This window comes from Tetrao urogallus (genome assembly GCF_951394365.1).
Source record: "Tetrao urogallus genome assembly, chromosome: 14".
NCBI classification, from domain to species: Eukaryota; Metazoa; Chordata; class Aves; order Galliformes; family Phasianidae; genus Tetrao; species Tetrao urogallus.
This window is the reverse complement of record NC_136827.1, coordinates 383234-396831: the sequence shown is the minus strand read 5'-3', so window position 1 is coordinate 396831 and position 13598 is coordinate 383234. Positions and strand designations below refer to the sequence as shown.

The following is a 13598-nucleotide window of genomic DNA, read 5'->3' as shown; positions in this document are numbered from 1 at the left end:
CAGACCTTTGCCGCCAAGAGAGACTCAGGTGCTGGCAGAGCCAGGTGCTCAGCTTTCTCTAAGATGTTTGTCCTCGGGCTTATTATGCCAGCAGGAAGCACTTCTAACACGCACATGGCTTTGGCCTCTCACTGGCAGGCTGCGAGCCAACGCGCTGCCATGGAAACTAGGAAATGCCAAGTTATGACTTGACAACCGTGTTTTAAGGCTGTTCTTCCCCACTGGTGTCCCCGACCCAGGGGCTGCGTGGGAGCTGCTGTGGGTGGGATGCCGTCCTGTCACTGCTCTACACCGGACATTTGGGACGTGCCTTTAAAATCAAAGCTAACAGGATTTCAGCGAAATGAGAGCAATTGACAATGACCCATTTGAGCAGTTGAAGAATTTCTAATTATAAAAGCAAATACTCTGTCAACTGCACGATGAGAATAGATGAGCTATTTTTCACACACTGAGGCATAACATATGTTGGCATAAAATTAGTTTTAACATTTCCAAGGGATCAGGCAGTTGCAAGCCGACTTTGTTGCTGGCTAGGTCAGGATATATGAATGTAAGCACAGTCACAATTACAGAATAACTTTAGGATATATCATATGTAAATATTTGGCCTTGAAAAAAATAACAACACGGATTGATTTAAACGAAAGTGCAGGGGGAACCCCTTATCCCTGGTTCACAGAATCACAGAATCATTAAGGTTGGAAAAGGCAGAGTCTGAGATCATCTAGTCCAACCCCAACCCATCCCCACTGTGGTTCCTGTCCCTGCAGCTGTTTCCCACCCCTCAGTTACCTGTTGCATTTTGCAGCATTACCCCAGAAGAAACTATACCAAGAAAAATAACGCATGCAGATCCTTGGCTTGACATAAAAGGTGAATGGCCACTTCAGTCACAACCTGCAATAGGGCCTAGCCACAGAGCTGCCTGAATAGGCACTGGTTTCCCAATACAACCATCTCTCTCAGTTTCGGTCCTGCTGATCCATCAAACCTCCCAGCCCTGCCATGCCTGCCCATCTGACCCGGCTCCCCTGCCTGTTTTGCATTTGCCTGGGAGCTCAGCATCACACAGAGCAAGCTGGGAAGTTTGCAGGGCTGCTCCCCAAGACCCAAACTCAGCGTTAGTTAGAGGGCAGGGCAGCCCTATAGCATACTTACTTCCCATTCCCATACTTGATCCGGATGTCTTTGCTCTTCTTCAGCTCTTTGCCATCTTTAAACCATTTGTAGGATGGCTGAGGGTTGCCAGCAGTCGCCTCACATTTCAGTGAGATCTTTTCACCAACGTGCACATTTGGGCTTTTCAGTTTCTTCAGTTTGGGAGGGACAGCTATAAAAAGAGAAACCAGACAATGTGAAACTCATCTTTGTCAGAGGCACACGTGTGATGCCAGCCCCCCCAGAATCCATCTGAAACGTGTGTGCTGTCCCCACTGCCGCACGACGGTTTCACTGCTCCCAGCTTTCACTGGGGGTCACAAACGCTGGCTGGCTCGAGGTGCCCAGCACACAGCTCCCTCCTCGCTCAGCTCCACATGGCCAGACTTGATGGCACTGCAGCTGCCCATACACTGCCCAGCAGCCCCATATGCTTCCTTGCTCTCCCCACCAGGACTGTCCAGATGCAGATGCAGAAGCTCAAGCTCTTCAGAGACAGTTTTTCCCCACATCCTGCCCTTGCTGACAACAATTACCGACACCTCTGTGATCACTGCCACTGCAAAGCACGCTGCCCATCCTACTGAACCATCCCCAGGGAAAGCTGCCAAGACAGACAGCCATTCAGCTTGACAGCATCACCAGCAAAAGCAACAGCCACAAGGAAGGGCAGCATGAAAACCTACACATGTAAAGGACAAGAAGGGAGGGACAGCACTTCCCCGGACCACAGATAGAAAGGTGAAAGAATAAAAGCACTTGAAAAAGCTTTAGGACTTGTAGTTTCAGGTTGGTTGGACTGAAGGTGGGCTCTGCATGTGAGCTTTCCTGAATGTTTAAGAAAGGGGATTTTACCACATACCTGGAAGATCAGGCAGGAGAGAGATCGAGAGAGAGAGAGAGAGACAGAGAGTTCTCTTTATCAGTTTCTGCCAGACTTTATATTATACCTGACATGCGTGCATTAGAAGGCTTGCAATTCTTCTTTCTGCTTTTTCATTTTTCAGTCTAACCTTAAAAAAGTAAACACCAAGTTCCTGGTTTTGCCTTAAGATTATTGCCAACAATGGTTTCCTCTTGTCTAAGATCAAGTTTTTCCTCTGACTTATGCTTGTGAGTTTTCTTTTAGCTGCCTTACTGCATCCTGATTTTGGATATGGGACAACAAAAGGAGGAGGAATGTGATGGGTTTCATTAGAGAGATGATTATTTTGTAATCTCTGTGTCTCCTCTCACTATACAAGGGATGTAAAGGAGGCATGTTTAGCACACCGAGAGCAAATGAATGAGCCACACCACATAGTTTTCTCTCTTGTTATTTCTGCACACCCAAACCTGCTACAATCTCCCTAGAAATCTGTGCCAGAGGAATAAGGATGGGGAGGGCTGCATGTATTAATGGGGCAGAAACAGCAGTAAACAGCTACAAGCATTTGCTTTAGGCCGAACACCGGTCTTGCACCGCTTCCCAGGCCACTGTGCTTTGGCACAGAGAAAGAGACTTCTGAATAAAACAGATCTCAGCTTTCCCCACATTTCAGAACTTCTGTGAAACTCCAAGGTGCCATGGGTTTTGCCAAGCCAATATCCCTGATCCTTGCCTGGAAACAGGTTCATCCAAAAGAACAGGAAGGCAATGAATGGAGGAGAGGAGAGCTTGTCTCTTCTCAGAATACTATGCACAGAGAATCAGGAAGGTAAACAGGACCTTGTTTTTATAGGGGTCATTTTGGGGAATAGAGAAATAGGCTGTCAAATATTTATTCTGTCTGAATGTGTGTGTCGGTTGGCTGCTATTGTACACTGAGGTCACCGTGCTCCATGCCAACTCCATACACGTGCTTTAAATACTGGTAAGGTCCCGACCTTGGCACTGGTGCATCTGCTTCGCATTAGTTCCAGTAGTTCCAGGCTGGCGGTCTGCAGCGTTGTGAAGCAGGCAGCATCTGGGAGAGATGGGCCAACCCTGACCCTCTCCAGAGAAAATGCTGGCGAGAGAAGTGCAAAGCCCCAAAACCCAGAAACCACTGAAGGATGAGGCTAAGGAAGAGCAAGAAACTTTCCAAAATCTCTACTTCTCAGTTCCTTCCCACCTGTGTGCAATCCGTCTTCTCCAAACCAACGCATGGCTCTCTTTCACCTTCTACTCTTGGCCACCGGTAATAACTTGCACGACATTCCCCAACAGGTAGGCCCACAGAGAAACAGAAATCCTCATTTACAGCCATTAACTGATGATGAGCCTGCTGAAAGCCAGCCCAAGAGCTTCCCCTGCTTTTTGTTCTTATTGTTTAAACTGCAGCCCTTCCTCCTAACCTGAACTGCTTCAACTTTGGCTTACTGCCAATGGATCTTTCTCTGGTAAATTTGAATCCCATCTAGCAACCAGAAACCTCTTCCCTTTTTAGGTACGTGTAAACTATGAATGAATCACCTTTCAACCTTCTCCACCAGTAAACTAAAGTAGCTTGAGAGACAAAGGCAGCACACTAATACTGGAGTATGTCACAGAATGTTTTAAATTTTGGTTCACTTCCAGCTTTAGCATCTAACCATTTCCTCTCTCTGCCCCATCCAAACCACAAAGTTGAAGCTCACAAAGTTGTGAGATCGGTACAAACCGATGTGAGGATTAAAAGTGCCCCTTTTCTTAGTGCTCTGAGCATTTTGGGTCAGTTCACCTTTTCAAACACATTGGAAAAAACAAGTGAAAACAACATGCTATGCCTGGCAGTCTCAGCAATATTCCAAGGGAAGTCCAAGTGCACTTACCCCACGCTTCCCCCAGCTGCCTGCTTCCCAGACCTCTCTGCACAAGTTACTGCTGCTCCAGTGCAGTCACCAGCAATTCTGGCAGACTCAGAACACTGAATCAGGTCCACCCTCTTTAACAGCTCTGAATCTCACGGTTCTGCTCTGCCACTTCCTGATCTCCTCCACAGGTAGGTGAGCAGCACATGCCGTGCATTCGCCACTGCCTCTGGATTCTTGAGAAGGAGGAGGGGGTTTGTGGTTGTTCTTGTTCGACTGTAGTTACAGATAGCTTTAGGCAAACGTTTAGGATCCGTGTCTCTGGCCACCCTGCAATCCAGTCAACCCCTCCTCTACCCAAATTTGAGTGTCTTCTCTGTGGAGAAGGGTACGATGTGCTACAGAAAGGAAAGTTTAATCATGGTAGGGCCATGAACAGCAACAGATTTTCAAGGGGTTTTGCTCACTCCTAAGTCAGATGAAACCCAAATAATTATTAAATCCCAGACAATGCTATCATGTAGGTCACAGGAACTAAATTAACCCTGAAAGGTGCAAGGACTCACATCAACAAATGCACACCATTCCTCATCCTGTTTGAGCAGAACTGTTCCATTAAGAGGCCCTTCCAGGACAGGTTTGTCTGCTGACAGCAGTCCTGGAGCCTACTGCTCCAGGAGAGGAGAGGGTTACAAAAGTCTAAAACTTGAGTCCTAAATTGCACCACACAAGTTGCTTGAACACTCACAAGGCCTCATATCTGCACACTGCTTTAACTAATTCACTTGTGATCACGTGTGATACTACATTGAAGTACCTTGATGATAACAACACCTCTTTCACTCCTGGTACCTGGCATATGCCTGAAAGCACCTTCAGAGCCTGAACTCAAAACATAATTAATCATAAATGGGCAGAGTGCCTGAAAAGGCTCCTACAATGGAACAGTAACAAACCACATCCCACCCACAAAGCATCCTACATAAACAACCCTTCGGCAGCGTGAAGCAGAAGCAATTAGTCCCAGGAAAGGTGCTCAAAGAATTCTTTCAGAGCCAGCAACGCTAGCTGCAACCACTGCTTCAAGAGTTGCATCTTGCTCACTGTGGGAGATCCTAAAGGCCGGGCAATCTACAGACACATTGGGGATCTCCAGGTAATAGACATCATGAGTAGATGTGACTTGCCTTCCTGTCCTCTAAAGGATGAAGTGCCAACCACTGGAGGCTTCCCAAGATGCAGGCCCCAGAACTGCTCTTCCATGCAAGTGTCAGGGCTTCCACCTTCTCAGTTACCGTGTTGAGGTGGAGAACCTGAAGGTCCAGCAATTTCTCCAGGGGTCTGCACTCTCCGTTCTCAACAGGGAAATCCTAAAGGATGCTATAGGCACAGTCAAGGCTTCCAGGTTCCTTACCATTGAGAGATAGGATCTGGAAGCATGACACCAGTCCAAACCCTGCCTCGGAGGTTGTTGTTCCCTGGGGTCCTGGAGAGCCACCATGACTGTGTGGTTCAAAGTCCCGCTCTCAGAAGTACAGGCTTTCCCCTTTAGTAGAGAACCTCATATGTATCAATGAGTGTCAATGTTCTCCCAGATGGAAAATTTCAGAATTCATATTCCCATGAGACATTATTTGCAGTGTCAAATCACTCCAAATTCAATTACAGAAACTGTTGTGAAGATGGCATTCCTTACCAAAGAGAAATTTTCCATTTCTGTCATCATTATTACAAGGTGTGCCTCTGGCACAATGGTTCACCGTACACATCTGAAGTCCAGAGCGATGTTTGGTGGGTCAGCACTGCCTATGCTGGGTGAATACATCTTCCTGACTAATGCAGCCCAGCTGTTTGTGGCATGTTTGCTGTGATTAGGGTTAGGGTTAGGGTTAGGCATCAAAGGTGATGCTCCCTTGGTCCACGTCTGATCTAACCTTCATTTGACAAGGAGACAAAACTGAATCGCACTGGCAGCAGCTCCTGTGCACATTGACACTTTGACAGCTTCAACACCGGCACCAAACTCTCCTTGCTCTGAAGGAACCTCCCTCCAGCCAGAAAGAACAGAAACATGAAGAAAAAAAACAAAAACAAAAAAACCCCAAAACATAACAGCTTAATGCTGCAGAAGTTTGCCCTGTCAGATACATGGATGACAGCGATATCACCTAGCCAGCACAACCCCCACAAGTCAGCTCACAGCCCAGAGCTTGTTCAAGGGAACCCCCACGAGCCACTGACACATTGCCTCCTTCACCCTCTGCTGCTACCTGCCAGTGGGTAATTACAGGTTTCGCACCAGGAATATAAAACATAACAGTCTGTAATACACCTTTAGCTTTAGGCAATTTACATTTCACAGAATTTCAGAATTACAGAATGGATTGGGTTGGAAGGGACCTCAAGGATCATCAAGATCCAACCCCCCTGCCGCAGACAGGGCTGCCAACCTCCACACTTAGTAGCAGCCCAGGCTGCCCAGGGCCCCATTCAACCTGGCCTTGATCATCTCCAGGGATGGGGCATCCACAGCCTCTCTGGGCAGCTGTTCCAGCACCTCACCACTCTCTCTGTCAAGAATTTCCCCCTGACATTCAACCTCAATCTTCCCTCTCTCAACTTAAAACCATTTCCCCTTGTCCTGCAGTTATCTACCCTTTCAAAGAGTTGACTCCCCTGCTGTTTGTAGTCTCCCTTTAGGTACTGAAGGCTGCAGTGAGGTCAGCCCGCAGCCTTCTTTTCTCCAGGCTGAACAAGCCCAGCTCCCTCAGCCTGTCTTCATAGGGGAGGTTCTCCATCCCCCTGCTCATCTTTGTGGCTCTCCTCTGGACCCTCTCCAACAGCTCCCTGTCTTTCTTGTACTGGGGGCTGCAGACCTGGACACTGCACTGCAGATGGGGCCTCACAAGAGCAGAGCAGAGGGGGACGATCACCTCCCTGTCCCTGCTGGCCACCCCAGTTTGTGCAGGAAGGATGGTCAGCACTTCTCACAGCTGTTAATGTAATGCTTTCGCACACTGCAGCAGCTTACTGGGATCTCTGCAGCCCTGGGCAGGGGTACATACCACATAAACAACAGCTTAAATTTCTGAGGAGCAACATCATGCTGTAGCCACTATTAGGCCTTTTAATTAACACACAGTCGAGTTTCTCTTTCACCAGGTGTGTGACAGCTGGGACTCCCTGCGGCGCCCCACATGAGATGGCACGGCTGGCTCACTTTGGGCACCTGCATCTCGCCTTCACTGCCCATGTGTCTGTCAGTGTTGCAACTGCAAGGACACAGTGTCCAGCCGGCTTGATAAACCAAAGCTCTCCAAGGACGTGGTTCCTACCACTCACCTTGCTGCTGTGCCCTTCCCATATAGGTATGCCAGCAGAAGTCAGGCACACTGCTGTGCTCTGGGGAATAGTCCTCTACAACTGGAGATGCTAGACAAGGCAATGCGTGCACAGTTTGCTTGGGTCCTAGAGGCTCTGCTGAGGGCATCCAGCCAGCTGACTGACAGGGAACAGACGCTGATGTGGAGAGAACCCAAATGACTGAAAGTGTGAACATGCTGAAATGACTGAACTCTGCAGAACTGGTGTGGGAATGAAGCTTGGAAACCTTGCTGGAGCCAGAACAGCTGCATTATTCCTCCCTGCGTGCCCCACAGCAGCCCTAGCATACAAGTTTTTCCCTTAACTAGGTTCCTCTCGTGCTCTTTGTCTTAAGGAAAACTGGCTGTAATGCCAATCTGCAGCACTATATACATTTCAAACTGTGAGTTACAACAATCAGTATTTTATGACCATTCTTATCAGCCAAAGAACACTGACTAGGAAGTCAGAAGAGGGCTTGCTGGCTTAGGTTCATTCTCTATATAATCCCTCTGGCAGCTCAAACCACAGGGAAGCATGCCACAAAGCCAGCAAGTTCACTTTCCTCTTACAAATTCTGGTTCCACTTACACATATGAGCACATGATAAATTCCTCTTCCTCCATCTTTTCACACTTTATATTTAGTCATTCTTCTTTCAAGTGAAAGTTTAGAAATTGGTGTATGAATTGGCCCAGAATCTTCAACTGAAATCTCAGCTTCATTGAAACTAATGAGCATCTGGCCTCTGGGTAGGGGGGTGTTCCCCATAGCCAGGCTGTTCACCCAACTTGCACAGGCAATGGGGGTGCCCTTCTACCGTGCTGGGCTCAGAAGTGACGGAGGTGCACATGCACACACCCACTCCAACACTTACCTGAATAGTGCAGCAGCTACAAGGAATGCATGTACAAACATCCAGTACTAAAATCTAGGACTGAGTGCTTGGATTTGCCAAACCTAGTACTCTACGAACACTAGCTGCTTTGCAAACAATGTAATTGGAGTAGAATTGCTATTGTGTGTGTTTGTTTTGAATATTTTTGGCCAGGAAGTTGTCCTGGAGGTATAGTTGAGCATAAGTGGTCTGATGGAAAAATGTCATTCATTCTGTTCCTATTAAAACCAAAAACAATAGCCACACAAAGACAGCAGCGACAATTTCAGCTCTTCATGCCTCTAACAATGTGTTTTCAACCCTAAAGGCAACATCTTGTTTGTACCCAATTGATTCTGGGATCATATTTTATATAATCAAATATATCGTTAAACAAAGATATATTTTATGAACTGCTCAATTTCCAGATGACCTTAGAAATTGCAATTCATAAAATATAGCTTTATCTCTATCTTCTAGATCAGCTTGAAAAATGGCCCACCCATACTCTATGGACCTCCAGTCAAGACCTAGCGGACAAATTATCCAAAGCATCTAAAACTTTAGAATACTTTAACTCTTTGTTTCTGCCATTGAACAATAAGCATAAACTCTTTGCCATGGTACCCTGGAAAGGACCTGGGTGGCGTCCATCATCTTTCAGTCACCAAAGCAAAGTGTAACACTCATCACAGGTGACAAAACAGCCTAAAAAATCCCAACCATTTAATTAAATGGTTATCATGAGATCTGTACATGAAACCATACATATCTCCCTTAGAGTAACAGGAAAGCTGAGAACTATGTTTCAGGTTACAGGGAAGGATTTGCTGATCTAAAATGACCATTAGTGGAATGTCATCAGTATTGGAAAAGGGCAAAAAAACCCAACATCATTTGGTGTTTTACATGCTAACAGCCACAGAAGCGCTTCTTCAAAGCAGGGGAAAGACCAAAAAAAACCGACAGCCTTTAGCAAAGTGAAACCCTTTTAACAGAGACTATCTGCACCATCTAGGCTCTATCTGTGACCAGAGGACAGAATACACACCACTGTGGACTTGTGGGAGCCCTGTAGCTAAACTTGCAAAAGCAAGGACACAGAACTCTGCCAAAGGCTACCACCAACTCCTTCAGTTAAACCAGCAAGAAGGGCCACTACAGGCACATAAATGCAGATGAATTTCCAAGTGAGGCAGAAAGTTTACCAACAACTGCATGTTTTCAGCATCCTCTTCTGCCCTTTCTGTATAGTCCAGTCTTGTGCCCATCACATTTAGATATGTAAGTGAAAGACCAAGGATGCATTATTAGCTTTAGGTAGCACAGCACACCTAGACGCCTTTTTCATCCCTTCTCAGTCTTTTACACTAATAGAAAATGAGGGTCCCAGAAGTGTTAAACTACTGAGACATGAAGTATGAGGCCAGGAGGACTGTGCAGCACCTCACAGTGGGGGTACTGTTCAAATCCCCCCCACCAGCAGTGCCCCAGCACAGACCCTGACCCCTGCACTGTCCAGGCAGATTTACAAGGCACAAACCGTTACAACAAGCATTTTCAAACATGTTTAACATGTGCATGGGAACAGATCCCAAAAATGGGGACCAATTACGATGACGTTGACGTAGCTCAGGCAGCGGTGAAGGTCAGATGGAATCACAGAATCACAGAATCACAGAATTGTAGGGGTTGGAAGGGACCTCCAGAGCTCATCGAGTCCACCCCCCTGCCAAAGCAGGTTCCCTACACCAGGTCGCACAGGTCGGCATCCAGGCAGGTCTTGAACATCTCCAGAGAAGGAGACTCTACCACCTCCCTGGGCAGCCTGTTCCAGTGCTCCGTCACCCTCACTGTAAAGAAGCCCAGCATACAACGATTTCTGGATATTTCAAACTCCCCCAGAAATCCTGGACCAAGGAACATCCCAGAGGTTCACAGAAGACCAGGTGGGAATGCTGCACCTTCCGAGAACAGTACAAGTACCTTGGTGACTGGACGAGACAAATTCCATTAGCCGTTTCTAACTTTTAACCTTAAACCTATAAAATCATATTCACCACCATTCCGTGACAAGAGCCAACCACTTGCTGTCTCAATTACAATCATTTTTTTTCCATGTCTCTCCTTACTTTGGAAGTTCACCATTGTCTCTGGTAGGGTTTCAACAAATCCACCAGAGGGTATTTCCAAAACAGAAAGCTGTGTTTTTATCGGGATCTCCCCACAACTCCAGGGCTCGCATTAAAGTCTTGTTTGTTCTCTTATATTAGAAAGATGAAAAGTTTTTCTATTAGTTTAAAAAATGCTTTAAAGCATTGGTACCAAGAGAATCTCAGACATTAACCACAGGTCTGTTTCTCATCCAAACGCAGGAGAAGGAATAAAGATCATCCCTGAGACAGCATTTCCGAGGCAGACAGATAACTACGTGTCCAAATCCCGCCGAACGCGGATGGAATTACCGCCCTGTACTAAAAGCCTCTCCTGCTGCCCAGGACGCCGCGGGTCGCTGCCATCGCTGGATCGCAGCCTGCGCCAGGCCGAGCTCCGCTCCCTTCCCACGCACCGAGCCCTCTCTGCAGCCAGCGGCACCGTGTGCAGCACAGATCCCGACCCACAGCACAGCGCTGCTCCTGCTCTGTGTCTGCAGCACCGCGCGCTCGCCGGGCTGGGGAGCGACAGAGCCCTGCGGAGAGGGGCCACCCTCCTCCATGGGCTGCAGTTGTAAATTCCGTTTGGGACTCTGGGCACTGCCCAGTGGAGACACTAACACAGCGTGTCTCCTGCCTTGTCCAGAGTGTGGCTTCCCAGCATTGTTCTGAATAGCTCTGGACCCCCACCGAAGCACAGCAATGGGTGGCTTCCACTGAAATGTCCCCCAACTGGGCTGATTTACAGCTGTCAGGAGTCTCAAGGATGTCAGCTCTTCCTGATTAATTTTTTTATCCTTATTTTCCCTCTTTTTATATTTGAATATTGCTTATTGCAATATTCTTCAGAACTATTCTCTGGAAAGCCATGCTGGCTAATTTTTGGCTTGTAAATTGCTCATGAGCAGTTTGTGGCTTGTGTTTAAAAAAAAAAAATCAAGCAACTCTGACTCATTTTGGTTGGATAAAGACATTTTGCGGCCTCCATCAATTCTAGTCCTTGACAGCAGTGACAGAGCTCTTATTATCACAAACATACAGTTGCAATTTTAAAATTTGCTTCCTGTGACTCTTCGTTAAAATTTAATCAACAGTTTCTGCTTCCACAAACATTTCTGGCAGAAAGTCAATTTTATAGAATATTAATGGACAATAAATAGGTAAAATAAATTCGAGCATCTGATGTGAGCAAATTTTTGCTGGTTGTCAGCTTCTGCATTGAAGGACGTGGGGAAAAGTAGCAGAGCGAGGGGTGACACAAATGGTCCTCTAGGAGATACTGCAGAATACAAGCAAAAAAAAACAAGGACCAATGATGCAGCAAGACACATGTAAACAGAAGACAATAGGTAACATGACGGTGGCCTTGGCAGACAGCTTGATGAGCACAAAATGGACAGGTATGCACTGACTCGCTTTACATCTAGCTGTAGATCATAAGGAGGGAACTTTCGCCAAACCTGCCAACAGATCCTGCATAACACAAATATCTTAAGGTGAAAACCAGAATTCTGAACAAAAGATAGTTGAGCAAAAAGTTATTAATAGTGCTGGGTTTTATCCCAGAAATATTGCGTAAAGGAGGACAATTCACATCCCTTCTCTGTGCTGCCATTTCCTCTCTCAAAGATCCCACTTAATATATTTGGGGCAGGGACTGTCTCTTGCTATGACTCTGTGCTGTGAATAGCACAAGGGGAACAATGCTGCAGTTGGGACCTCTGGATGCCACCACAAACACTAATTATAAGCAGCAGTGACAACAAGTGGAAGGAGTTTGGGATCCAAGGAAGACCTAAGAAAAGACGGCACAATGTGGAATTTATCATGTATTATAAATATGGATGGTTCTCATCTGCAAACAAAAGTGACAGGGAAAATCAAGGAAGCAGCTGAGCTGGACAACATAGAAGACTCTCTACCCAGTTACTCCATCTTAAGCAAAACTCTTCCAGATCTGCTCCTTCTCTTCTGCACTCTGACTGCCTCCCCAAGCTATCCTTGAATATCATCTTAATAGCAGAGGAATGCAATCACCTAGAAGCCCCGGAAGGGGATGTTCAGGGAGCTGAAAAGCAATATAGATAAACCTGTTGGGAAGAGTGGGATCTCTTCTGCTGGGAACATTTTTGTAGGACATTGTCAATTTAAATGTCCTGCACAAGCAACTTTTTGATAAACATATAAGAGAAGAGGTGCGGAGTTGCTGAGGAACTGTCCTGGAAAGGCCTGGATGGACCTTTACCATCTTCAGCATCCATACCACCGATCTCCAAAAGCCCAAAGATAGAGTTCAAATGGGAACAAATCACAGGGTTGGGAGAACAAGCCTGAAAGAAAGCTGCAGAAGCAGAGTAGTCCACATCCCTGCCCTGGGGTAGCACCAGCCCTGCAACATCCACTCAGCCCACCAGGATCCAGACATATGAACCGTCTGGCGCTACTCATCTACACGGCACCTCGCAGTGGCTAACAATCAAGCGTCCTGTTCTCACAGCTCTCCAAAAGGCAACTCGAGGTCCCCTTTGGGAGTAGGCCTCCAGCCCCTGAAAGAAAGTCTGTCAGCACAAGGGTGTGCTAATTGGCAGGTGGAGAACACAGCCATGATATCATTATTGTGACCAGTGAAGCTATTTCGGTCCTCACATGCAAAATAGATGTTTCACTGACTCCTAAAGATGTCGTCCAACTCTTTGTCTTTCAGTCCTTTACACTTCTTTCTGTTTTCTTCTTGTCCATGCCAGCTACCACTAATCACAGGCAATTTAACCAGAATCATTCATTTTTGCTCTTCCAATCCCAGTTCACCTCGGTTGTGAGATGCACTATTTGTTTTTTTCTTTCCTTTGCAAAATCAACGACCTTGAAAACCTTCAGCAGTGCCCTTAAGGCCCAGCCTCACTCTCCTCTCATTTCTGTAAAGGCTGGTCACCTTCCACACCTCACCAAAGCACTCCAAGCATCTTTGCCCTCGTGAAATTAAGACCTTGCATCAGATTTGACTGAAAATCATATTAGTCTCCTGCAGCAAGCAAAGGCCAGGAGAAGTGTGTGTGGCTGGGAGAAGTGGCACTGGCTGTGGAGGGCACTAAGGGAGAGGCTGGATGGGGCAGTGTGATCAAGAAGGTGAGATCTTGCTGCTCTGTTTTGCCCTTTGCTGTTTCTTCTTTTGGTGGTCCCTTCAGTCTCATTAACCTGTGCAATGAGGGGCAAGCTTAGCCTTGTGTGCTTGTCGTGAGCACAGCCAAGGGCCGCTCACTCCCTTATTATTTTGCCCAGAGCTCACGTGCCCC

General features: G+C 46.8%; 1 protein-coding gene across 1 annotated transcript in view; it reads right to left on the bottom strand.

Moving 5' to 3' along the window:
* NRG2 (neuregulin 2) overlaps positions 1 to 13598 on the bottom strand; it is a gene marked incomplete at both ends in the record, with an annotated part of 152375 nt that overhangs the window by 56858 nt on the left and 81919 nt on the right. The window contains one exon of the mRNA XM_079542186.1: positions 1162 to 1333. Coding sequence (XP_079398312.1) covers positions 1162 to 1333 — 172 coding nt within the window. The remainder of the gene's footprint in view (positions 1 to 1161; positions 1334 to 13598) is intronic.